Genomic DNA, 25,161 nt, shown 5'->3' with positions numbered 1-25,161 from the left:
GGCGCGAAGACGAAAAGTGCACGGCTTTAGCGGTGAGAGGTGGGGCAATGTGAGAGAGAAAAAGACAAAACCTGACATGATAATACCTGATGACGTAACAAGATGATATTGCAAATTAATAGTCAATGCAATTGATTGTGTAATTGGTAGATCAAGGGATAGTGGTAGTATTGGCGCGTTTTAAGTCGTACGAGCAATTGAAAGGGACGAATGAGCAATTGACTAACAAAATCGGAAAACCAATAGCACGATACTTGAGAACCAGTCATATCAATCAGTTAAAATCAAAAATTAGACCGGGTTCATTGTGCTTTCTTCAGGTTTGGCAGTCCCGATTTTGGCTCGATGGTGTTGATATTTGATACCACCGCGCACTAACGTTACACCACCCCACTCCCTATGGCTAGCGACGGGCCTTCAGCACGCTCTGGGCTCACGCCGATACGCTCACTGGACGGGCTCTCGCCAGTCAAAGTGCCGCGAGAGGCGGACCTCTCGTGGCAGGTGTGGAACCGCGAGCTGGAGCTGATGCGGCACCACTACGAGGACATCATCCGCCGCAAGGACGACGAGTTCCGCAAGCTCAAACAGAACTTCGATTTTCTCAAGGACGAGGCGCAGCAGCAGCAGCTGAAGCTCAAGAACCAGGAACAGATTTTGGCGGCGGAGAAACGCCGGTCGTTGTCGCCGAAACCGGGGTCGATACCGTCGCTGCTGGAGGTGGAGCTAAAGCTGAAAGTGAACCTGTTGGTGGTGTTGTTGAAGGAAAAGGAAGCCGAGGTTAACCAATTGAAACAGGAGAACGCGTTGCTTGACCAAAACCTCAGGGAGAATAACCAGGAACTTCAGCAGACTTTGGATGACCACCAGGCGGAGTTGGACTTGCTCAAACAACAGGCAGCCAGTCATCGAGCCGAGAATGTTGACCGGGAACAGCTTACCGATGAGATACGCCGATTGCTGTCCCAAGTCACCGACTTGAAGGCGAAGGTGTCGCTGAAAGAGCAACGCCAGTTCTCGGTAGCCGTGCTTGAGGAAGAGCTTGCTCGCTACCGCAAACACGCTCTGGAACTCGAAGGAGCTAAACTACGCATTAAAGAGCTTGAGCTCGACAATATGAAGCTTGAAGCCCGCCTCAATAGCCCCCGCCCAGCGACCAATAACGACGGTACCTACTTGGAGTTGTTGGCGGTGAAAGATAAGTACGACGAGCTTTCCATCGAGTTCAAGGGTTTACTCGATAAGTGCCAGTGGCTTGAGGACCAAGGGCTCGAGCTTGCGGGGCAAGTCGAAGCGGCGGAGGCCAAGGTGCTGGCGATGCGTGACGAAAGAGATGAGGCCCAGCGCCAAACCCAGCTCCGCCAGACCGAGATCGACTTCTTACGTAACCAGATTAACTCGGGATCAGACAATGGTGACTACATCAAGCGGTTAGAAGCTCAAGTGGAGGAGTTACGCCGCACTACTCAACAGCAGCAACCATTACAACCACCAACGTCTCAACTGCCGCTGCTGCTGCCGCTGGTGAAGCGGATGCGAGTGGAGAACGACGTCTACAAAAAGCTTCGCCAGCAGAACACTGAGTATGCCGTGCAAGTGAAACGACTTGACCAAGCTAAGCAACAACTTGAAGGTCAAGTTAAGCGACTCGAGCAAATCATCTCGCAGCAAAAGGATGTTCGAGTGTTACAGCTACGCGCTAACCCTTTGACGACCGATCAGTTCATCAAGCAAGAACAGATCGACGCGTTGAGAGAGGAAAATCGCGCCTTACGCGACGAAAACTGGCACCAGCGAGACGTGGTGCCTAAAGCCACCTACGACGCCTTGCAACAGGAAATGCTGGTGGTCCGCTCACGGGTGGACTCCGTGGGTAAGCGCAACCTCCGCTTAAAGGAACAGTACCAAAAGATGACCACTAAAGTGACAGCGGCGATCATTCGCTACTTTGGCTACGAGTTCCGCTTTGTCGAGGACCCCACCAACCCGCTCCAGGTGACGCTGAAATTGAAGCTCCAATCAAAACACTACCAAGGCTCTGGTTACTTAATCATTGATATCGATACCCAGGAATTGGAAGTGCATGGCCCGCCTGAGTTCAAGCTGTTGTGCACGTCGGTTGCCGAGCAGTGGGTCGACCCGCAGAACAAGCCGACGCTTCTTTTGGCGGCGCTCAGTCTCAAGTTGTTTTCGTCTTCTAATTCCGACCGCGCTGCTTGAATCTCCAACCTAATTTACGAACTAAGTACAAAATTGGTTTAGGACGCCACCATGACCAAATTGGGACGAAGCAGAGAACCAGATTTAAGGCACACTCAAAATCTTCACGAGATAGAACCATAAATACCATGACCCCTTATGTGGGATAATTCAACGGAATAAAGACTACCAATTCCAGAAGTAATGATGTTTCCTTTTTAATGCGTAATAGTGTGCCTTGTCACATTCCCTTTCTCTGAACTCTTATGGCATGCCTTAGTCGCAGTAGGTTCTCCCTAAACGTGGCTAAAACCCCACATTCGGCCTTGAGGCCTTCTTAATCAAGGTTTCGAGGCGGCCGGCGGTTGAGAGACATACAACATGGTACCTGCAGTGATCCAGGGGCCCAATTCGCTTAACGCGATCAGCTACATAAGACGTTAATTTTTAACGTTGAGGATCTCGTGTAGCACGTTCTACATGATGATAGCGTATCAGAAGAGAAACATTGGTGACACGTTTTGTTGATGTTGATTACTTTCAGTCATCGTAAAACCGGTGTTATGGCGAGCACACGCGCATTTGTTGACGCGAGGGTGCGCCAGGGGCGCCCCATGGCTAACGCCACAAAGTAGCACTGCCACGGGTCCTACGCCTCAACAGATCTCCCTCTGCCCTATCCCCTAAACGTTAGCCACCATATATAAATATGGCGTTCGCTGCCGCCACCGCAACGCCGCCGCTTGACCTTACCCCCCACCCTATCCACTCGTTTGAAGATGCGATTGCAATACGCCGTCGCCTGGGCAGTGGGCGCCGCCAGCGCGTGGTCGGCGCGCCCCGCACCCGGCGCCCCCCATCAGCGCCGCGCCATAGTCGGATTAGCCAACGACCTCGACAATCCGGCCGAATTCAACGTCAACCATGCCATCGTCACCGTGGCCCCGATCGGCTACGCCACGCCGCCGCCGGCGCCGTTGTCATCAGGAGAGTGCACTACGGTGACGCTGTACACCACGACCACCCCGACGGTGTACATCACCATTACCAAGAGCACTCCCGAGCCCGAACCGACCACGTCGCAGTCGACTGAGCCCACCACTGAGCCCACCACTGAACCAACCACGGAACCAACCACGGAACCAACCACGGAACCAACTACGGAACCTACCGTTGGGCCCACTACGGAACCAACCACTGAGCCGTCGTCCTCGACTGAACCCTCAATTGAGCCAACCACGGAGCCCTCGAGTGAGCCCACATCAGAACCGACTACGGAGCCGTCTACTGAGCCCACTACTGAGCCCACTACTGAGCCCACTACGGAGCCGTCTACGCAGCTGACGACTGAGCCGACGAGTGTTCCCACAACAGAACCGTCTACGGAACCGTCTTCGGAGCCAAGCACGGAGCCGTCGACTGAACCCTCAACTGAACCGACTTCGGAGCCAACTCCTGAGCCTTCAACAGAACCCACAACTGCTCCTACGACGGAGCCTTCAACGGAGCCTACCACTGAACCAACGACTGCTCCTACTACGGAGCCCACTACGGAACCGACGAAGGAACCTACTACGGAGCCTACCTCAAAGCCTACCTCGGAGCCTACCACGGAGCCCACTACGGAGCCTACCACTGAGCCAACTACTGCTCCTACGACTGCTCCTACGACTGCTCCTACGACTGCTCCTACGACTGCTCCTACGACTGAACCCTCGACGAAGCCCACCACTAAGCCCACCACCACTCCTGAGCCGACGCCACTGACGGAGTCTTCGTGTGTGGAAATCACCATCATCACCACCACCACCCCGACGGTGACCATCACCATCACCGTGCCTCCCACCTCGAGTGAACCGGCGCCTAAACCGACCACTGAACCCACCACCGAGTCGTCGACTGTTCCCGAACCGTCTCCCTCGCTGGAAACCTCGTTGCTGATCACCCCACCTTTCCCGATCCCCACGACGTCGCCGCTGATTCCACCTACTCCACCCATCCCTTCAACGTCAAGTTCAGTGACTCCTCCCCCCTCGCCGTCAAGTTCCAGCTCCGTTACTCCTCCTCCCGTACCAACTTCGCTGCTGATNTCCTCCTCCCGTGCCGACTTCGCTGCTGATTCGTCCTCCTCCCGTGCCGACTTCGCTGCTGATTCCTCCTCCTCCCGTGCCAACTTCGCTGCTGATTCCTCCTCCTCCCGTGCCGACTTCGCTGCTGATTCGTCCTCCTCCCGTGCCGACTTCGCTGCTGATTCCTCCTCCTCCCGTGCCAACTTCGCTGCTGATTCCTCCTCCAATTCCTATTCCCACAACGTCACCACTGATTCCTCCTCCTCCACCTATCCCTACCACCAATCCTCCTCCACCTATCCCTACCACCAATCCTCCTCCCATACCCACCACATCGGTACTGATCCCCCCTCCACCTCCTATTCCCACCACATCCGTGATTCCCCCTAACCCGCCAAACCCTCCCAACCCTGATAACGGCGGGGGTCACGGCGGCTCCCACGACCAATCCGTCGAGGAGTGTCGCGAGTACGTCTACAAACAGCGCTTCCTCTTCTTCTTCTGGAGATACAAGACGAAGACGGTGTGCTACTCCCGCTACCAAAACCAGTACACTTACGAAATCCACCAGCGCGACGTTTCCGGCGCCGCCCTGACCTCGGTTTCGCTTAGAGTGGCCGCGTTGTCGCTTGTCGGTCTCTTGTTTGCTTAAACTAATTGACCACTGACTTACATAACCTCGTTATAACTGATGATCCCTTTGGCTGATCACTTTCCTTTCTTTCTTCTTTCGGTATCATTTCTTAACATGGCTGTTAATATACACTTTCTTTCGACTAGCGTTATCTCCACTTGTAGGTGTTTTGGCCAGCGATGAAAAACTTGTTGGGGTTGGGGTACTCGCGGTAGGCGTAGGTGCCGTTCTTAAGCTTACGCTCAAACACATAACTAAGCAAATTGGGCGGACACCGCAGCTTATCGTAAACGTCGTCCATCACCTCAGCAGACCATTCAAGCGTCTTCTTCTCCTGATACTTGACGATATCGATCTCGTGGTGAGCTAACTTCTCGAGAAACTCCCGGCTCACATTCTTATGCCGGGGACACAGCGCTTTCAAAATCGCCAAGTGCCGGTGGATAGAGTCGCCGCCGTGGCCCAACAGAGCGTAGGAGAACTTCGAGTACTGCTTATCACTCTTGAAATTGGACATGATGCTCATCACTCTGAGCGCAGTCGACGAGCTGCCCAGCCCCGTGAACCGAAACTGGATGGAGTCATTGACGTTATAGTCAAAGATAAAACAGTAGAGCAGCTTGGGGAGGCGGAGCGGCAGATTCGTCAGCATCTTTAGGTTCAATCCGCTAAGCTCCAAGTACCGTAAATGGCGGAGTTTCTCAAACGAGCTATTACCATTGGGTAATTGCACCATCTGGTGGGTCTTGAAATCACGGTAGGGGAACTGGATGTGCACTTCACGGTATATTCTGATCTTTTCCACCGCCAGCGGCCACGTTATCGACGTGAGATCAGAAGGTTCCGTCACCACAATGGTGATGTCTCTAAGCGTATCGGGGGTATACTGGATCCCCACAGCGATATTCAGTGGCATCAGCACCAATTTCGGGGTGATGTGGAGCTTGATGTGGGACTCCCACGTGCCTTTGCCTCCTCTTCGGCGGGGGCCTTGGATGTGAACCATCTCGTGGTCGCCCCACCAGATACTCTTGATATCGCTCCAGTCACACCGGATCTCGCCGGAGTGGAACGTGATGTGCTCTAACGGGTTCTTAAACAATGACACTGAGTGGTACACTTGGACCAGAGTAATTTTATCGTCGTTGAAGTTGCCTGACACATCGTCATTGGTGACAGAGGGGAGCCGGTTGCGGTGGGCATCCACCAGCACCAAGCGGCTATCCACTTCAAGCAGCTCAAGCATGTTATTATCGGTAATGAGTCGGCGTAAATTGGGCGCCTCGAGCTTAACACTGCGTAAATCATTAGACCTGAGCGTTAAATCGGTTAATCGAGTAAACTCAGCAAACAGTGGCACTTTCGTCAACGAGTTATGGTCCAATTCTAGCACTTCTAAGTTGAGGCACTGGTTTAAATTAGGAACCACGCCCATATCAGGGTTTTCAGCGAGGATAAGCTCCAGAAGTTTCGGTAGTTTCCGGAATACAGGAGCATCAGTAAGCGAACAATTAATGAGTTCTATACTTTGGAGATCGGGTAAATTGACAAACTGGGGCGCCTGGCCCAACGGGTTGCACAGTAACAAGATCTCCTTCAAATTAGGGTAGTTAACGAACTCGTAGAGCCCCGTCAAATCGTTATTGTTGAGGGATAAATTGGCAATCGCCTGCAATTGCCGGAGGCCAGAAATGAAATATATGCGGTTGTGGCTGACATCCAATTACTCCAAGTCTAGGGGCTTCAAGTCGTGGTTCTGGAACGTCTCATTGATGTCAAACACGGTGATCTGGTTGTAGCACACGTCTAAATAACGGAGTCTCTGAGGAAGCAACGGGATCTTGCGGAGCCGGTTATTCAGTAAATCGACGTGGCGTAAGTGAATCTGAGTTTCTAACCCTTCCAAGTCGGTAAGCTTATTGTTAGCGGCGTGAAACTCCACTAATAGCGGTTGGTTTATTGAGGGGAGTTGGCGGATCTGGTTATTCAGTAATCGTATTTCACGGAGACTGGAACCACTAATACCCTCGACGCCTTTAATTGAGCAATCAGTCAAATCCAAAACTTCTAGTGTTGGGGGAAGCCCCGTCAACTCCACCACGGACGAGAGCTTTTCTCGGAGCCGAAACACTTTCGGGTTGCGGTAAATATTCTCCATCATCACTTCGAAGTCGCCGCTATACCTGATGTTAGGGTTCACGTCCAAAAGGTCGTCAAGGACAAAATTCACCGACGACTTGAACCAGTAGACATCAGTAAGGTGGGGCCAGCAGTAGGCGAAGTCGACGGCGGGTTTCCACACGAGCCGTACTCGAGATATCGAGAAATGAGTGAATTCTGGGAACACGATGGGAGATAGCAGGGGCAAGTTCGGGTCGTTTTCCCCAATACTATAGCGTCCGTCGGCCATAGTGAGTTTCCTTAATGAGCGGGGTAGCCCCTTTAAAAGTATAGTACAATTGTGGAGTGTCAATTCCTCGACTCGGGTATAAAACAAATTGATCCGATCGGAAATGTCGACCAAGTGCAACACTTTTAGCGTCTGGAGAAGTTCAATGGGGAAGAACTCTAGCGATATTTGGTCAATCAATGCGCAGGTAAACAATTGGTACGACAGCGCTTTGAAACCGCCGTTCAAAAGCGAGTCGTCGTTCCAGCTGATGCGCCGCACGTTATAGCGGCTGGCGACATCGCCCACCATCCGCTCGTAGAGCTTACGGGAGAAAAACGCATCAAAATCCTTTAGTGGCGTGAGCTCAACGTTCTTAAATATCAGGAGCATCTTCTCGATCCGCCAGTCGACGGGGTCGTACTCAAATTTGAAGGGGAGGTTGACCATGAAGTCGTAGACGTAGCGCCACTGGGGCAGGTGGGCGATGGCGCAGCAGAAGTGGAAGGTGTCGGTGGGGGATAGCTGGTCGAAGATCATGCTGAGGATCTCGACGGGGAGGTCCTGGGTGACCATGGCGGGAGAGATGGTTTTAGTAGTGGTAGTAGCTGGCGCATATCAGCTGAGACATGCAGCTGGGTCATGTGACCAGGGGGCGTCTACACGAGATAATTGCGACCGCAATTGCGACAAACAACACTGTAACGTCGCATCAGCAAAGGAATCGACCAACTGACTAAGTTTAGTTTGTGATGAGTCTTCCACTGACACTGACAATGATAGCATGTTGATCCTGTGACATTTGATGGCAATACCATTGATTATCGTTCACGTTGGAGGAGTATTTTGTTGTATACTTATTTGTACACAAGTGAGTTTTATTAACTCTTTACAGTCAATTGAAAGATACATTCACTCGAATGTTGACTCTAATCAAGTCATCTAACCAAGTGAATTATACAATCAACGGTTTGTTTTTTGTTTGTCTTATCACTTATCTTGACTTGGCAGAGATGATACTAGGTATTGCGATGCGTTGCGAGCGATAGCCGATAAGCTTACCCCTCATCTCAGGGATATAAGTACCAAGCAAAATGCCCCTTTTTATCAGCTATGCGCTACGTTACGAAGATTGACCTTGATTTACCGGGGGATGCTCAGCCTCAGGTACACAACCGGTGGCACCCGGAGGTCCCCGCCACCGAAACCATCACCCCGGGAGAAACCGTGAAGATCGAGTGTATGGACTGGACGGGCAACCAAATCAAAAACGACGACTATGCCGATGATATTCTCCACGTCGATTTAACCAGGATTCATTATCTAAGCGGTCCTTTCCATATTGAAGGTGCTCAACCAGGCGATGCTCTCTTAGTGGAAATCAAAGATGTCCAACCACTTGAACGCCAGCCATGGGGATACGGTGGTGTGTTTCACGTTGATAATGGTGGAGGGTTTCTCGACCGATTTTACCCTGAAGCAGCGAAGACGATATGGGACTTTGAAGGTGTTCAAGCCACGCTGAGACACTTACCTCACGTTAAGTTTAGCGGGTTGGTCCATCCAGGGATCATGGGCACCGCTCCATCAGCGCTGGTACTTAATGAGTGGAATTCTCGTGAATCGTCATTGAAGGAGAGAATCCAGGCTCACCACCATACCGCGGTGGCTCAGCTTCCTAACCCTAAAGGAGCTCATGGCGGTCACGCTAAAGGTGATGTCGCTACCAAAATCGCTAGTGAAGGGGCCCGGACGATTCCGGGACGACCGGAAAACGGGGGCAATTGCGATATTAAGAATCTTGGTCGGGGGCTGAAATGCTACTTTCCAGTATACGTTCCTGGAGCGAACTTCTCCATTGGCGACCTTCACTTCTCTCAGGGCGATGGAGAAATCCTGTTTTGCGGCGCCATCGAAATGGCGGGCGTCGTCACCTGTCTGTTCTCCGTCATCAAAGACGGCACTAAGGAATTACTGCTTAAACTGCCGATGTTCATCGCTGGCGACGTCCCCACGCAGTACGGGCCCGCCCGCTACTTAACGTTCGAAGGGTTCAGCGTCGACGAAAAGGGCCACCAGGAGTTTATGTGTGCCACCACCGCCTACCGCCAGGCGTGTATCCGGGCGATCGAGTACTTGCGGCGGTACGGCTATAGCGACTACCAGATCTACATGTTGCTCAGCTGTGCTCCCATCGAGGGCCACATCGCCGGGATCGTCGATGTGCCCAATGCTTGTACCACGTTGTCGCTTCCGATGGACATCTTTGACTTTGACATTCGCCGCGTCGAGGCAAAGCTGGTGGTGGCATCTGACTGTGCCTATGTGAAAGGGGCCAGCCATAAAGTAATCTATGAGTTTTAATACATCGCTTAAGGAGAGAGCCCACTCGAACGCAATGATTTGAGTCTGACGGTGGTTTATTACCAGGGTCTGACGGTTTGCAGGCTGGCTGCCGCTATCTTGGCCTTGCACGAGTCATCCACCGGGGCTGGGGTGACGATCCTGGCGGCGCCGTACCAGTCGCACGCGTCTGCCGCCTTCCCTTGGTCTTGGTAGAAGGCGTCCAACACAAACGACACCTTGTCCCTCATGGAGCAAAACGACATCCCCCCGTATTTACCGGTTCCGGTGTTGACGTTGATGGCGCCACAGAGGGACGGGTCGAGGCCACAGACCATGCCGAACAATTCGTTGTAGTCCTCTTCCCTGACGAAGTCTTCAACAACACACTCCAACGAGTTCACCACACAGGCACAGGTGTCGGCGTCGGGAGTCGGGGGCAACTTGGGCGACGCGTTCCATTCTCCAAACCGGACGGCGGGGCAGGCGACAGTGGCTGAGGCCTCTTCCGACGACGCCGACGCTGACGCCGAGGCCGAGGCCCGAGGGGAGTACGACGGCGACGGAAGCTGAGCCATTTGCGCCAGCAAGTTGATGAAGTCGTCCAGCGTCGACACGTTGCCTGCGGACACCGACACCAACCCGTAGTCGTCTCCCTGTTCCTGGTACGTGTAGACGATACCCCCCAGCCACACGTCGGTCATGTCGTCGGAGTAGAGGGCGGCGACCTCGTTAAACGGTCTGGGCCCGTCGCTATCAAGACACCCGTACTCGGAGAAGAACACGGGGATGGGCATGTCGGCGTAGTCCTCGGTGCGGTTCTTGTAGCCCGAGGTGTCGAAGTCGACGGCAGCACCACACCACTCGTACATGCTGATACCAAAGAAGTCGGCCCGGTCGGCGGCGTCGCCACAGGCAAAGTAGTGGGCGGTGCGCACACGGATGTCGTTGGCGTCGGTGGTGGCGTACCCCACGGGGATGGCGCGGCCAAACGTGTCGTGATTGTCCTTAATATACTGCTTCAGGTCTCTCACGGCGGCCTTGACGAAGGCGGAGGCGTCGGTGTTGTTCTTGGCGTTGGACACTTCGTTACCGGCGAAGAAACCGAGGACGTTGTCGTACTTGCCCAAGTCGTCGATGACGGCCTTGTATCGGTCGAACAACTTGACGGACCACTCCCACGAGTCGACGGAGCTGGTGATCGCCAAGTCCGGGGCCGCCAAGTCGGCGACGACGTAGATGCCGGCGTCGGCGAACGCCGCCATACACTCGTCGTGGGACTGGTTGCTGGAAACGGCGTAAACACGTACGGTGTTGGTGTCGAGCTGCTTGAGGTATTCAATGTCACGCTTGCAGGCGTCGCCGTCGGCTAACGGGTCGACGAACGAGGTCTCGTCGGCAGCGGCATAGGCGGGTTTCTGCTGGTAGGCGACCCCTTTGATCATAAACCGTTCCCCTGTGATTGAGTCGTAGAACTTGTTGCCCACCACTTCAATCGGGTTGATAGCTAAAGCACTGGCAGCAACCGCCACCACCGAAAGCCACTTCATCGATTGCAAATAAGAATGAAGCGAATGGACGACAGGCGTATTTTTCGTACCGTTCGTATACGCGCTAAAATTTACGGCGATGCGGGGGAGGCGTTTTTCGCTAAATCGCTTAACTAAAATAACTCAACGTCGTTTATAATGATGAGAAACTCAATCACTAACACAAAGCACTAAACATCATTACATCTGTTTGAAGATTGTATTTCCTTCGTCACAATGAGAGCAGTCACTAGCGATGACAATTGCAAGGATGAACGGGCAGTATCGCTTAACCATACGAGTTCGATAAATGCTACGAACGTGTCTATATCCAGTATTGTTTAACTCAGTAAACATCGACTCAATTTTAAACTGCTAAGTGCCTACTTTCTTTTTTTCTATTATTTTTATTTCTATAACGATTTTTTTGCTTCTATCAAAGAGAGGGCCTGCCTGTGGAAAAAAATTGATGCTAGTTGTAGTTGGGGATGTCCAAGTGGAAGAACGGGGTGTTCGTCGAGAGCGCCGCGTAGTAGCCGCCGTACTGCTCGATGTCGTCGGCCAGGGCGATGTTGATGTAGGTGTTTTCGCTCACCAAGTCCTCGCCGTAAGTACCGAAGCCGGCGTTCAACAACGCCCGCCGCGTCCACGGCAGCAAGATCCCGGAGAAGTGGAACTCGACCTCGCGGTCGGCGTAACGGTTACACACTTTTCTCAAATCAACAAGCGCCTGGATCAGCGACACATCGACCTGGGCGACGTTGGAGAAGTCAAAGTGGACGATCCGCAAAAGCGGGCGGGTGTCGACCTTCTCTTCGTGCTGGTGCTTCTTGCCCCGCTTCCAAAAGGGGACGAGGGGACCGGGGTCGTTCCAGGGGCGCAGACCGGCATCTTTGTAACTGAGTTGAATGCCTCTTCTCGTCGTCCGTTTCATTTCATCAGACACCATATCGACGATTCTCAGCGAGTTAGGGTACACAAACGAGTCGCCAGGACGGAACACAATGACACCCGGAGGAGGCGGTTGCACGAACACGTTGGGATTGATCCCCATCTTCTGATCCAGAATAGGTACCCACCGAGTGTGGAATTTGATCTGAGGGTGGTTACTGGTCAAGTCACGAGCCAGGTATGTCGGCGGGGTGTGGGTTTCTTCGAAGGCTTCCTTAACCTTTAATTTATCGGTCGCCTGGTAGTTCAGCCCCGTGAGCACCTGGTGGATCTCGATGTCCAGCAGCAGTTGTTCCAGATTAGCCTCCAGCGAGTCTTCCGCCGAAGTGATGGGGATGTGGTCGACGGTCGGGTTGACCACTTCCGCCACTTGTAACCGGCCAAGGAACTGGCCCTTGCAGAAAGCCACGCGGAAGAGGAAGATGACAATCGAGGCACCAACGGCAAAGTAGACCCCGTCTTCAATCAGAGCGAACACGGTGATGATGACACAGATGAGGAAGATACCACAGTCGACAGGCAGCACGTTCCAGAAGCCTAAGGTGACCTTGTAATTGGCCATAAGGTCGGAGACGGCGTGGATGATCACGGCACAGAGGGTAGCTTTGGGGATATAGTAGAAGGCATCAGTAAACGCATAAAGCGCCAATAAGACAACGGCACCAGTGAAGATACCGGCAAGGGGAGTACGCACACCACACTTGGCTTTTAAAGCTGAACGGGAGAACGAACCGGTAGCAGGGTAGGCGTTAAAGAACGTACCAATCAAGTTGTTGACGCCAATAGCAATCACTTCCTGATCGGGACTCACTTTATAGTCGTTGATTCTGCCAAACGATTTGGCAATGGCAATGTGTTCCAACAACAAGATCACCACCGAAACGGGGATTTCACCCGCCATTGAGCCAATAATGCCGTCGGGGATGGTCATGACCCCAACGTTCTGCAAACCCTTGGGCACATTACCGATGGTCTGGATCTTAGGCTTAAACTTACCGGGCCCCTTAAACGCAACCTTCTGAGGGTGGACGATCCCCCAGGCAATACAGGTGGCGACAATAATGACGACGGCGTTACGCAACTGTTGAGTGTAGAAAAACACCCATTTGAGTCTCGGGTAGCGGGTTTGCCCCTTTTCCGTAAGCCATTTCCAGAGGTATAAGATGAAAAGCGGCACGAGCCCAAAGGCGGCGTTGACGTTAGTGTCAGGTAACTTTTTCAAAGTGTTGACCACCACCTTGTACGAGGCTTCACGGGTGTTGACTTCGGAATTGTAGCCCATGAGCCCGGGCACTTGGCCCACGATAATGGAAAACGCCGAACCAGACATAAACCCCATGACGGCGGGGATGGAGATGAATTCAAGGATAAACCCGAGTCGTAAGACACCAATACCGGCAGCGATACCACCACAGATTAACGATAAGAAAGTTGCAATTTCTGGAGCCAGGTACTTATCGCCGTTCCGCTTTTGCACGTTAGCAATCACTTTAGACACTTGTAACGACATCACTGCCACGGGACCGATAGACACATCTTTAGACGTGGCAAAGAACGAGTAAATAAACACACCGACAAACGACGAATAGAGACCGTACTGAGGTTCAAGACCGGCTAACTGGGCGTAGGACATCGACTGAGGCACAAGCACTACCCCCACGGTGATACCGGCGATCAAATCACCGGTTAACCACCGGAAGTTATAGTGTAAGATCCACTGGGCGATGGGGAAAAGCGAGATGAAGTAGTGTTTGATCTTACCCCAAGGGTCAGCAAACGTCTCCTTAGTCCAGTCGATCACCGTCACTTCCGGCTGGTCGTATTCACCAACGGGCACCAGCCCCGGGTAGTGGTGCGATTGCTGGTACTCGTGGCTGCGGATCTGGGCCAATCTCTCGTTTTCCGACACTAAGTCTTCGACCCGGTGGGCCTCGAAAAGCTCGGGCACGTGCAGTTGTCCTTCTTGAGTGGTCAGTTTGACCGTTTCGAGCAAATACTCCGGCAAGTGTTCGATGTGCTGTTCCAAGCTGTGGCGGTGGTGGTGGTCGTGGTGGCCACCGAAATGGCCGTGATGGTGTTGCGATTGATTGGGAGAGTCATGGGAAACGCCCTGGAAATGGGGCGAGCCCGGGGAGTCAGCTTGGGCATGGCTACTTTGAGGTTCACCATCTCCCTGGAAGTGCTGACTCGGATGACCAGTAGCAGGATGATCGGACATTATGCTCTTCGCTGACCCTGGTGACAATGATCTTGCGTCCTTTTTATCAACGGCTGATCCGAGAAAGTTAATTCAGTGGCCAGTAAAATTTTTTTTGCCCTTTGACATAAAAAATTGTGGTGAAAGTCGTCCTGGCTGTGGCTGACGATTTTGCAGCCACAGTATGCGAGCGATGCAGCAAGCTTGCGTTAGTAAAGTTTCAATCGAGAAAAGGAATCAAATTAACTGGGGGGGAAAGAGATAGGATTTGTGGCCGTGGTGGTGGCATCAGTACACTTGCTCAAGGCGTTTCCAATTTATCCGGTTTTAAATTGGTGATTTCTATGGTTGTAAAACGACGTAGAGGAGGTTACTGATTGTGATTTGTCATAGGGGGCGGAAATGCAGAGCTGTGGGTAGCAGAGCGCCGACGGGTGGGGGGGGCAACACACCACCCCTAAACGCCTGTGATTTGGCTGGGGTCGTGTGCTGTCGCCCCGATAACGGCAATCTTGCCTCATCGCCTTCAGTCACGTGATATGGTTTAATTTTCGCACCGGGATGATATAACCAGGCCAACGTTGTGGCGGGCGCATCACATTAACCAGAAGAATGGCAATATTTAGGTCCGGCTACACAATATCGTCGCCATCGGGCGCAATCTGGCTTTTTCAGCGGTATTGTTCTCGACGTAGCCGTGATCGTCTCCCGAAACGGGAGTTTAGCATCGGGGATCGCCGCCCCACGACCGCCTGCCATTCGCACACGCTTTCGTAGTTAAGCTTTTTTTTTTCTGTGTCCACCACAGTGACGCGATGTCAACCGTAGTGAGGAAACCAAGAGCCTAAGCCCTCGGTGGGCGGGACCAAAGAAATTGGCGTGCAAACTTTAACTGGGTTTAGGCGCTTGAGCGCTTCAGCCTCGCGCCGGCGATAACAGAAATGGACGATTATTATTTGTCCACGGCGTTGTCTCCACAGTGTACGCAAGTGGAAATAGTCATTGCCCACAAAAACGTGGGGGCACGGACGAAGGATGCCGACAATTCCACGGTCCCGTAAGCCTCGTTTGAGAAAGCCTTGCCATTGTATCCCGTTTTTGTGCTCAGGCGGGTTTTTCCGATAACTAATTGAGTGGTCATTGGTGACCCTTTGGAAAGAGGCTTACCCCACAAAACCGTGGCGGCAGCCACTGGTGTCCCCCAATAACTCGGAGATCTGTGCCACTGACGTTCCCGCCTCGCACTCTCTCGGAGTTTTGCCGCACTGCATGGTAACTGCGACCATCATCCGAGGCCAGGTGGGGGCGTGGGACGTGGGGGGCGTGGTCGTGGTTTCGACGATGATTCCACAAACATCGATAGCAAAATGCCGTAGATGCCTTTCGATTGTTAACCAATTAATTGCAGTTTCCACTGACTATGCCTAGTAGCTACACAAAGCGTTTTTAGTTTGTTCGTTTCGAGATTGAGCGCCGTTGGCCCACGCTTTGTGGTGGGTGTCTGGGGATTGTTTCAAGCTCTCGGATAATCGTGAAACAACCACACGACCCGTAACATAAAAAGAAATAGAGGTTACGGATTTTCTAATTAACTCCCCTCCTGATATGACGGCTCCTCCTTGCTTGCCAGCAACGACGAAAAGTGTGGTGTTGGAATACCTTGGCGACGACTTTCCCAAAGTGGGATGTCGTTTGTCGTACAAATACCCCGTGATACCGCCTCCGGTGCTCCCGGCTACAGGCTTTACCATTGTGTACCATATCCGGGTCAATGGCCTCCCCCTCTCCCTGGCGGCGTTGTCTGCTGTTGCCACCAACCACGCTGAATCGCCTTTATGGACAAAGCTTGACTATGAGCCCGAAGCTCATTTCTCCGACGATAATGACCAGAGCTCTGGTGGAAGCTTTGAGTTTCGCTTCCCGCCAATCTCAGAAGTCGGTGGAGGCACGCTTACTCTGATCACAGTAGACATCGATCTCTACACTCTGCTTCTGCTGCTTACCATCACCACTCTCTTCCACTGTTTAAACTCCATTTTCCAAACGGTATACATCAACCTAGAGTTTGACCTCCCCTTGATCTTTAGCGTGTACGGTCGAGCTCTCCTACGTCTCGTGAAACCATACATCGACACCGTCTACGAAGAGATGCTGGCCCCGTCAACTGACCCGGAATTGGTGAAATTGGAACAAGCGATCCGGTGTCTGCACAACACTCTTAACGTGATGCTCACGAAAAAGACGCTCCGCGGAATCAGGCTGGCTCCCTATGATATGCGGATGCTCCGCCATCGACGCATTGATTTGTAATTGCCTGGTGGGTTCCCCGCCGCAGTGCCGCGGAGTCGGCACCTTCAACGTAACGTCGCATTTTTTTGGAACCGCCAAGACGCAGCCTTCATCAACGACGACTTTAACTTCGTGTCAAAATCCTACTTCAAATCACTTGGAAATTCACTCCTCTCGAAAAATGTTAGCCATGTCCAGAATTCTTTCACCCAGCCGTATCCTATTTTCCAAAAACCGTGCGATGAGGTTGATCTTAGTTGAGATGCTTCTCCAGTGAGGGGGGGCGGCTTCGGAGGACAGCACGCCCCCTGCACACAGAAATTATCCGCGCTCAAAGTTTGTCCGAGAGTCCGACCACTTCAACACTTATAACCTTACCCCTCGCACTCCAAAACCAAAACCAAAAACCTACCAAACATCAAACATGGTCAACGTTGCTGTCGTCGGAACCGGGATCTTTGCTACCGATACTCACTTGCCAGTGCTCCAAGCTAACCCTGACATCACCGTTGTGTCGTGCTACAACCGCACCAAGCTGAAGGCGGAGGCCTTCGCTGAAAAGCTGGGAGCTCAAAAGGTGTACGACACCCTTGACGAAGTGTTTGCTGACCCTCAAGTTGACGCCGTCGACGCGTTGTTGCCCGTACAAAACAACGCCGATGTCGTGAAGAGAGCGATTGCTGCCAACAAACCCCTCACCATTGAGAAGCCCATCGCCGCCAACTTGGACCAGGCGAGAGAGATCGTCCATGCCACCAACAACTCCAACGTCCCCGTGCTTGTGCTTGAGAACTGGTGCTACCGTAACGCCATCGCTAAGCTCCGCGAGCTTGTGGCCAAGATTGAACCGGTGGCGTTCACTTACCGTAGCACTGGACCTTTCGCTCCTAACAACAAGTACTTGAACACGCTGTGGCGACAAAACCCCGAACACGTCGGTGGCTACTTAAGTGATGGTGGTGTGCACCAATTGGCCCTTCTTACCGAAGTGCTTGGCGACGTGAAGCTGGTGTCGGCTTTGACCAAGCAATTGCGTGATGTCAGTGGCGATAAGGACATCTTGTTCTCCACCTTCACCATGGAGTCGGGTTTGATTGGTACCTTCACTTACGGGTCTACTTTTGGGGCTACGGAAAAGAAGCTCCAGTTCGAGATCTACGGTACTAAGGGTTCCATTGTCTACGACTTCTCCCCTCTGCTCAAACAGCTGAAGATCACTTACCGCGAAGGCGGTAACCTTGACGAAGCCAAGGAACCCCAAACCATTGACGTTGACGAAGGCAACACCATTGCCGCCGAATTCGCCAACTTTGTCGACGCCGCTAAGACCGGCGACAAGCTGAAGTTGACGTGCACTCCCGCCGCTGCCTTCCACCACTTTGCCATCGTCGTTGCCTGCATCGAAAGTAACGGTAATGTCGTTGAGGTGGCCAAGCCGTAAATGTCTCGAAGGGACCATATTAACAAACGTAATCATAAACAAATCCTTCGACATCAATAGATGTAAAAGTTTCTTTCAAATGTCGGCATTGTCTCATTGTGATGTCACTGCTAATCCAAATGACGAAGACTTAAACATCAGTGAGTTACACCGTATAAGTGAAAAATTAAAGTAAGAAATTTGATTAGAAAACCCAAATTGATCAATAGCTTGATAGGGGAATCATGTTAGTGCTTTCAAGTCCTAAAATTTGCTCCAGGGAGTCTTATTCGATAGCATCACCAATAGAACCAGGCCCAGAAGAAAAACATGATGAGAACTAAAACTGAATAATGCTATTGTCAAACAGAGAGCTAGTACGCCAACTTCGGGATGACGTCTACCAATTTAGAGTATACAGAGTACACGTGATCGGGGTGATAACCACTTCCATAGTAAGTATAGTCAAGGAAAGTCCACCACTGAGGGGTATATAAGCAAGCATGGGGCCACATAGTATAGTAAAGTTATGGACCACACTCCCTCACTGCCCTCTGAGCTGATCTCTGAACTGGCTCTGGAACCGGCCTCGAAACAAGTCCCTGAATCAATCTCAAAACCTACTCTTGAACTGCCCGTTGAACTGCCCGTTGAACTGCTGGAACTGCTGGCTTTGGCACTGGCGGACCTGGCTAACGAATCCGGCGACGACCGCACTGGTCCCGCCATCAATGAACTCAATGAAGACCAACCCATAGCTGAACCCATTGTCGAGCTCATTCAACAGACCCAGGCCCGAATTGAAGCTCAGGCAGTTGACGCCGTCGATGCCTATATTAATGACTCCATTGAAGAAGTCAGACGGTTAGACCACGAGCAACCGCTGATTGACGACTCTCTTGAAAGCATTCGCCAGGGCCACATGCGGTTATGGAGATTGGTACTTATTCATGCCCAAGCGGTCGAAGAATACATCTGTCATCAAGCCACGTTCTACCGGGAAACGGTGGAAGAAGCGGTGGCCCAATTTGGCGCCAACTACGCTACCACTGACCAGGCGAGACTGGCGTACAATAACCACATGAACCGGGTGGAATTGAAGCAGCGGCTTAGATTCCACCACCAGTTGTTCACCCAGGGGTGCCACCACGTCATCGACCAAAGCCATGCCAAGATCGGTGAAGCCATCGACGCCGTGACCAGATCAGAAATTGCCCACTGGCAATACCATAAGCGGCACCACACCGATGTCACTGGAATCGTTGATTTGACCGGTGAGGACCAATCATAAGAATGAATACGTTAACGTAATATCTTGTGTGAGTAATTTGTAGATTAGTGAAAACATCCGATAGAACCCCAGCAGCAACAAGACTTCTGCGCTTTGATGAGGAGCTCGTTTCACTCTTCTCGAGGATTGGCGTACTGGGACCTACTGCCAGCCTGAACCAAAGGCATACAGAGTAGTTTCGACCTATTAATTTCTACTTCACACCAGGAACGGTAATATCTACACCACCAGTCTAGGACCGTCGAGACATAGCCTTGAACGCCGTTATCGAATGATGATGCCCGTGTATTTACGGTAGCGCGATTGTATCGTCCACAGCGACCAAAGTGGCGAGGTCAGTGGGCATTACCAGAGAGCGAAGTAGTACTACAAATGTGTTGTTTGCGTCAGTCTGGACTGGGTGCCAGTCCGTTTGTGGATGTAAATTAGCTATATAAAAGGAGGAGAGTATTAAGCTCATGACGAGGTATATTTCGCGGGCAGACCCACTGGAAACAAGGCTGACTCGGTTTGAAACCCCGAAGGCAACAACCTCGTCCGCCGTTGTTCGGTGGATGCGTCGATAAACCAATGAACGTTCCAAGTTAGCAGGTTAATCCCTCTTGAATGCGCGGTACACACTCAGCTGTAACACCCATTAAGGGCGGAAAGAACTTAGAGCCTGAATTCTTCTTCCCTTCATTGGTTATGATCACACTGATTCCAAGAGGCAATAGCACAACTGTCCTCAGTGATCGCCTTCCTCATCATGAGTGTCAACACGCTCCACACATCGTAGCCGCGACTGCTCTTCTACTAGCGTAAAATGGACCCAGCTGTCTCTTCCATGGCTGTCCTGAACTGCCTGGTCGCCGACGGGTGTCAATTTCGCTTCCACCAGCCACACACAGCCTTACCTATCCTTTTGGGCTAAACTGCATTCACAGCTAGTCTCCAGACGACCCCATTGTTTAGGGGTGGGAAGGGCGAAAGGACTTAGGAGCTGTATACGTCGATGGAACCGTCGTGATCATACCGTTGACATCAGACCAGAGTATCTCGGCCCCAGGGGGCAATCGTGTCAGCAACAGCCATGTCAAAGGCAACCAAGCCACCATACTCTAGTAGAGAAGTAGCCATGACCAAGCTTCAAAGTGTGAGGGGGTGATGGAGAAAAAGGCTCGTTATTTATGCTGTTCGGCAAGACTTTCGGGGGATAATGTTCAGGTTGACGACAAAGACTCAAGGGGCTAAGGCGGGTTCAGCATTCCGCAATGCCCATTGTTTCTCATTGCCGTCTCGTCAATTGCTCCGCCCAGATTGTGTCCATTGCCCAGCATTCCCTAATCGCGCGATCGTGAAGTGGTGGCAAACGGCGACAATAGGGAGATCTAATCAAGATCCATGGCGCACGAATACGGTCAGTGCAACCTAGACATACTTTCCTTCCCTCACTTGATTCCTTCTTTCCAATCCGTAGTAGATTGACAATGATGACCCACTCAACAAAGGCGGGCACGGTTCACTGCAGAGGTCATTGTTCGCATTGTCGTCTCGTCGACGGTTCCACTTCCAAATTGGGATCATCGTCTAACATTCCCTTATCGCGCCATTGGTGGCAATGGAAATCAAATTGAGGTTCAATCAAAATCCTTTGGGGACTAATACATTCGGCAGTGATAGTATTTGTCTCCCCTAGCTTTTCAAGTCGTGGTAGGCTCATTTAAAACTGACTTCAAGTTCATCATCTTGACAACGCCGGAGGATGCCATTGTGGAATGCAATAGCATTGTTGGATGGCTTGGCAAAAGAATTGTTGGTTGACGAGGCAACTGTGTCATAATATCCTCTATATGGATAAGGGCTAGAACTGGGGCCAGGGGCGGCGCTGTTGTCCCAAATGTGATTATCTCTTTGCGAGGCTACTGCGACAGTCACGTGACTTAAATTTATCAAAGTCTGGGGAACCAATACAATTTATAGCTGTTACAAGGATAGCCAATGCAAATTTGTCAAAAACATCATTCTATATATTTTATTGGATTATTGAACCCACGTGAGGCCATCTCAATTGAATTCGATTTCAGATCGATGGCTTAAGTTGATAGGGTTCTTGTCGTACCTACGGTCAATACTTTATAACGAAACCTACTTTTATAACAGTACGAACATCTATACCCAAAGTGAATTTCTATGATTTGGTAATCATTGGGCCAATGTAACCCAATAATCGAATCAGAGAAAATTTTAGACTACAATTTCAACTTAATCACAGAAAATACAAAACTTTTGAATCGTTTGAAAATCAAACTAAACTAGACATAACTCTCGTCCTATATAGATTAAAACGACCTTCAAGCCTTGTGGGCTTCGGCTCTCGAAGGGACCTTACCGCCGTAGGCCAGCTTTTCCACTTCGTCGACCAGCTTACGGAAACGGCGTTGCGATTCACATTGCTCGAGGAAGATCTTGTACTTGGCGTTCAAAATTTGTCTCTCGGGCGCCAGGTCGTCGGAGGGGACAATCACCTTACCGGGACCGGTCATTTGTCTCATCAACTCCCACAATTTTTCGCCGGTGGCCTTGGCCTCGGCCTGGTTCTTCAGGTGAGTTAAAGGCAGCAACTTCAAGTCGCGGATCTTCTGGTTGACTCCCTTTTGCACGTTCAGCTTCAGCCCGAACGAGAGCGTCTGTTCGTCCTCGGAGTCCAGGTCCACCGCCAGCAGCTTAGGCTTGGCCGTCGATTGGTTGAAGTAGTCAGTCTCCTCATGCATCGGCGTCATGTGGGGGACACCGCTGCCGGCACCAGCAACCGCGGGGACGGCACCACCGTAGGCCAAACCGGCCATGTTGGCCGTCAGCGCCAGCGCCGTGGGCTGAGTGTAAGGCGAAGGGGGACGTTCAGGCACACCGTGGGCGTCCAAATTCACTTGGGAGCGGGTCAGCGCCAACTTAGAGGTACGGCGCAGTCTACCACCCGAAGATAAGTGCTCTTGCACCATAGCATCGGCAGCCACAGCACCAAGAATAGCACTACCAAACACCACGGCAGCATCGATGTAGCGGGGGACAATCACGGGCTTACCGGTACAGTCAGCAAGCAATCTCATCAACAACCCGTTACGGCACTGGCCCCCCAGCATAAACACGTAGGAAATGTCGTGGCCCAGCTTTTCCATTTCCTCGACGATTTGACGAGTCTGTTGAGCGATAAACTCACAAGCGGCGTAGTACTGGATGGCCAAGTCGTTAACCGAGGTGTCCATCAGTTGACCAATAATCAGCGCTCTCATGTTGGGGTCGGCGATGGGCGACCGGTTACCGTGGAAGTCACCGTAGAAGTACCAGTGTTTAGCCAACGACACCACCGAGGGGACATCGCGGTCTCTAATCAAATTCTCAAGGGTCAAGTTTAAGAAGTCAAACTTCGATAAGTTCGACTGTTCGGCTTCGTGGGCGAGTTCACGGGCAGCAGGGTGGATGGCGATGACGTGGGCTAATAATTGACCGGTCAACAGCTGACCGCCTTCGGCTAGCCAATAGTTAGGCACCATTACATCACGGTACGGACCCCACACCCCTTTGACGAAATGAGGGTCTTTAGACATGGCAATGTGACAGGTCAGAGTACCGGCAACGGCAGCCAAACGACCACAAGCCGATTCGATCTTGGTCAGAGCGTCACCTACAGTATTAGGGTGTTGCCATTTTTCAGGCACTTCGACCTTAGCGGCGACGGTACCGATCCAACCGGCGTAGGCATCGATTACCCCTGAACCGACGGCACATTCAGTGGTGAGCCCCAATTGTTCCGCGGCTTTTTCCGTCAACATACCCACGACTTCACCGGCCGACTTCCAGGTACCAGTATGAGCGGGAGTGCCACCAAGCTTAGCAAAATCATTTTCCACAAGTTCAGGCAAGCGGATTTGGTTTAAGAATTTCTCCAGCCACCCAGTTTCCGAACCTTCAACGCCAAGAGGTAAGAATCCTTGCTTACACACAGTAGAACAGAAGGAGCGGGTCTCAGTGCCCGTAGCCTTATGGATGAGGAAGTCAGCCAAATCGTAGAACTTCAAATCGTTAATCCCGTTGGGGCGGTGGTGCTTCAACCACTTCATCTTGGGCAATTCCATCTCAATGGACATGGTACCCCCCACGTACTTGAGACAGGGGTCACCGGTGGCGTTGATCTCGTCGGTTTCTGCCTCAGCACGGTGGTCCATCCACAAGATAATATTTTCCTTTTTATCAGTGAAGTCAGGCCCCACCGCTTCCGGCTCGTCGGTGTCGCAATTGATTGCTACCAACGAACAAGTAGCGTCGAAGCCAATGCCAAACACGTGTTCGGGATTGACTCCCGCATCACGGACAACGTGCTTGACACAGAAACAAATGGCGTCCCAGATCTCCGTCAGCGACTGAGTGATGTAGTTAGGCTTGAGCTCGTGGCGCGTGATTGGCTTCTCGGCAAGCGCCAATATGACACCGTTGGTGTCAATTAAACACGCCCGGGCCAGACCGGTGCCGACGTCGACCCCGGCATAGTACACGTCGGGTTGCGGTGCCGCCTGGGGGGTGTTGAAAAACGACAGCTTGCGGGTGGTGAGGTTGGTGCGAGACATCGTGGTTAGCTGTTGGTATGGTTATAACCGTATTAGCTGAATTGTGAAACGACACAAGAACTTTTGTTTGAGGGGCGTCTCAGGGTTATATAACGAGAGTCACAAACCTGGGCGCGGAGGTGACTAATGCCTTATATAGGGTGTTTGGCGGGGGGGCAGCGCTTATGTGTCCGGCAGGTCGCGGGTGCTTGTGGTTGTGAGGAGCTTGTGTGCTGAGGTGCGGTGACGTCATCAAGCAACCGAGGATTTTGGGGATCAGTCGACGGCGCCCCGGATTTTAGGGCAACAACCGTCCGAAAGAGAAATAATGTAATTAGACTAAACGGGCGTTTAAATGCTATCGAATAAGAAATTATGGGGTGGCAACAAAACGGGTAATACTTCAAACAACAAACAGCTATGGTCAGTTATCGGTAAATTAGTGAAATGGCTACAGGTTAAACAGTATGGTAGCTGTCGGTTTGTGTTCGTTAGAGTAAATTCTTGCTATGGGCTATGGTACAGGGGAATCCGGGGTCACGGCGACGGCGTCACCGTGCTTGATAAGCACACGCCGGTTTTGTGGCCGTATTCTTTTCTTAGTCGGTTAATGCTTCATCGGCGGGTACTTTGCCACCAGGTCGACCAAGAAGTCGAACTGCTCCAGGTTCTCGACGGCGGCGCGGATGTGCATCGCCAGAATGCGCTTCACCCCTTGTTTCCTCAGCTCGATGATGGCGCACTCGACCAAGTTGGCCATGAAGATCTCGAGCGCGCGCCCCACGATGATCGGCGTCGCCTGGGCCACCTTGCCAATGTCGTCGTCCAGTTGCATGATCTTTTTGATGCGGGCAGCGGGGAAGTGGGTCTTGATCTTCTCAAACAGTGATAGTATCGATTGTTGAGTGACTTTGGTGGGTACCTCGGCCTTGGTACTATCCAGTTTGTCCTCATCATCATCATCATCATCAGCATCAGCTGACTCGTGCTTCACGGTATTGTTGTTAGGCTCATTTTTGACGGGATTATAGTCATCGCTGGGCTCATCTTTCATCACGTAGTCCTCGTCGTCTTCCTGGATGCCGTCGCCGGAATCAGTGCCCGATTGAGCGGGGGAGTCATCGTGGTCTTCGCCGTCGCCGCCACTGTTCAGCTCCTCCTGTTCCGTTTCTGGATCGGGCTTTGGCGGCTCAGTGTCGTCGTGGTGTAGAAGCAGGGCAAGGTCAGACATTTAGGGCGATGGGGGGAGGGCAACGAGTTCCTCCTT

At 51.9% G+C, this 25,161-nt stretch overlaps 12 protein-coding genes across 12 annotated transcripts; 6 read left to right on the top strand and 6 right to left on the bottom strand. All coding sequences in view use genetic code 12, as the record gives it.

Annotated features, from left to right (window-relative positions):
- Positions 1-399: 399 nt before the first annotated feature.
- Positions 400-2,220, top strand: DIURU_005602 (uncharacterized protein; the record flags this gene model as incomplete). Its single annotated transcript, XM_034158603.1, has 1 exon — positions 400-2,220. The coding sequence occupies one exon, from the start codon at positions 400-402 to the stop codon at positions 2,218-2,220; it is 1,821 nt and encodes a 606-aa protein (XP_034009658.1).
- A 758-nt stretch (positions 2,221-2,978) lies between these two features.
- On the top strand, positions 2,979-4,658 carry DIURU_005601 (uncharacterized protein; the record flags this gene model as incomplete). Its single annotated transcript, XM_034158602.1, has 1 exon — positions 2,979-4,658. One exon carries the CDS (start codon positions 2,979-2,981, stop codon positions 4,656-4,658), a length of 1,680 nt encoding a protein of 559 aa, XP_034009657.1.
- Positions 4,659-5,050: 392 nt separating this feature from the next.
- On the bottom strand, positions 5,051-6,337 carry DIURU_005600 (uncharacterized protein; the record flags this gene model as incomplete). The annotated part of the gene is made up of 1 exon (XM_034158601.1): positions 5,051-6,337. One exon carries the CDS (start codon positions 6,335-6,337, stop codon positions 5,051-5,053), a length of 1,287 nt encoding a protein of 428 aa, XP_034009656.1.
- A 288-nt stretch (positions 6,338-6,625) lies between these two features.
- On the bottom strand, positions 6,626-7,867 carry DIURU_005599 (leucine-rich repeat domain-containing protein; the record flags this gene model as incomplete). Its single annotated transcript, XM_034158598.1, has 1 exon — positions 6,626-7,867. The coding sequence occupies one exon, from the start codon at positions 7,865-7,867 to the stop codon at positions 6,626-6,628; it is 1,242 nt and encodes a 413-aa protein (XP_034009655.1).
- A 537-nt stretch (positions 7,868-8,404) lies between these two features.
- DIURU_005598 (uncharacterized protein) lies at positions 8,405-9,655 on the top strand (the record flags this gene model as incomplete). Its single annotated transcript, XM_034158597.1, has 1 exon — positions 8,405-9,655. One exon carries the CDS (start codon positions 8,405-8,407, stop codon positions 9,653-9,655), a length of 1,251 nt encoding a protein of 416 aa, XP_034009654.1.
- Positions 9,656-9,714: 59 nt separating this feature from the next.
- Positions 9,715-11,184, bottom strand: DIURU_005597 (glycoside hydrolase family 72 protein; the record flags this gene model as incomplete). The annotated part of the gene is made up of 1 exon (XM_034158596.1): positions 9,715-11,184. One exon carries the CDS (start codon positions 11,182-11,184, stop codon positions 9,715-9,717), a length of 1,470 nt encoding a protein of 489 aa, XP_034009653.1.
- A 451-nt stretch (positions 11,185-11,635) lies between these two features.
- On the bottom strand, positions 11,636-14,332 carry SUL2 (sulfate permease; the record flags this gene model as incomplete). The annotated part of the gene is made up of 1 exon (XM_034158595.1): positions 11,636-14,332. One exon carries the CDS (start codon positions 14,330-14,332, stop codon positions 11,636-11,638), a length of 2,697 nt encoding a protein of 898 aa, XP_034009652.1.
- A 1,584-nt stretch (positions 14,333-15,916) lies between these two features.
- Positions 15,917-16,621, top strand: DIURU_005595 (uncharacterized protein; the record flags this gene model as incomplete). Its single annotated transcript, XM_034158594.1, has 1 exon — positions 15,917-16,621. The coding sequence occupies one exon, from the start codon at positions 15,917-15,919 to the stop codon at positions 16,619-16,621; it is 705 nt and encodes a 234-aa protein (XP_034009651.1).
- A 403-nt stretch (positions 16,622-17,024) lies between these two features.
- Positions 17,025-18,041, top strand: DIURU_005594 (uncharacterized protein; the record flags this gene model as incomplete). The annotated part of the gene is made up of 1 exon (XM_034158593.1): positions 17,025-18,041. One exon carries the CDS (start codon positions 17,025-17,027, stop codon positions 18,039-18,041), a length of 1,017 nt encoding a protein of 338 aa, XP_034009650.1.
- Positions 18,042-18,549: 508 nt separating this feature from the next.
- On the top strand, positions 18,550-19,311 carry DIURU_005593 (uncharacterized protein; the record flags this gene model as incomplete). Its single annotated transcript, XM_034158592.1, has 1 exon — positions 18,550-19,311. One exon carries the CDS (start codon positions 18,550-18,552, stop codon positions 19,309-19,311), a length of 762 nt encoding a protein of 253 aa, XP_034009649.1.
- Positions 19,312-21,644: 2,333 nt separating this feature from the next.
- Positions 21,645-23,915, bottom strand: DIURU_005592 (putative phosphotransferase; the record flags this gene model as incomplete). The annotated part of the gene is made up of 1 exon (XM_034158591.1): positions 21,645-23,915. One exon carries the CDS (start codon positions 23,913-23,915, stop codon positions 21,645-21,647), a length of 2,271 nt encoding a protein of 756 aa, XP_034009648.1.
- Positions 23,916-24,501: 586 nt separating this feature from the next.
- Positions 24,502-25,125, bottom strand: HFL2 (negative cofactor 2 transcription regulator complex subunit; the record flags this gene model as incomplete). The annotated part of the gene is made up of 1 exon (XM_034158590.1): positions 24,502-25,125. The coding sequence occupies one exon, from the start codon at positions 25,123-25,125 to the stop codon at positions 24,502-24,504; it is 624 nt and encodes a 207-aa protein (XP_034009647.1).
- Between the last annotated feature and the right edge of the window lie 36 nt (positions 25,126-25,161).

Source organism: Diutina rugosa, assembly GCF_008704595.1.
Source record: "Diutina rugosa strain CBS 613 chromosome Unknown scaffold44_size119871, whole genome shotgun sequence".
NCBI lineage: Eukaryota > Fungi > Ascomycota > Pichiomycetes > Serinales > Debaryomycetaceae > Diutina > Diutina rugosa.
Note: the sequence above shows the minus strand (reverse complement) of the source record. Positions and strands in the feature narration are given on the sequence as shown.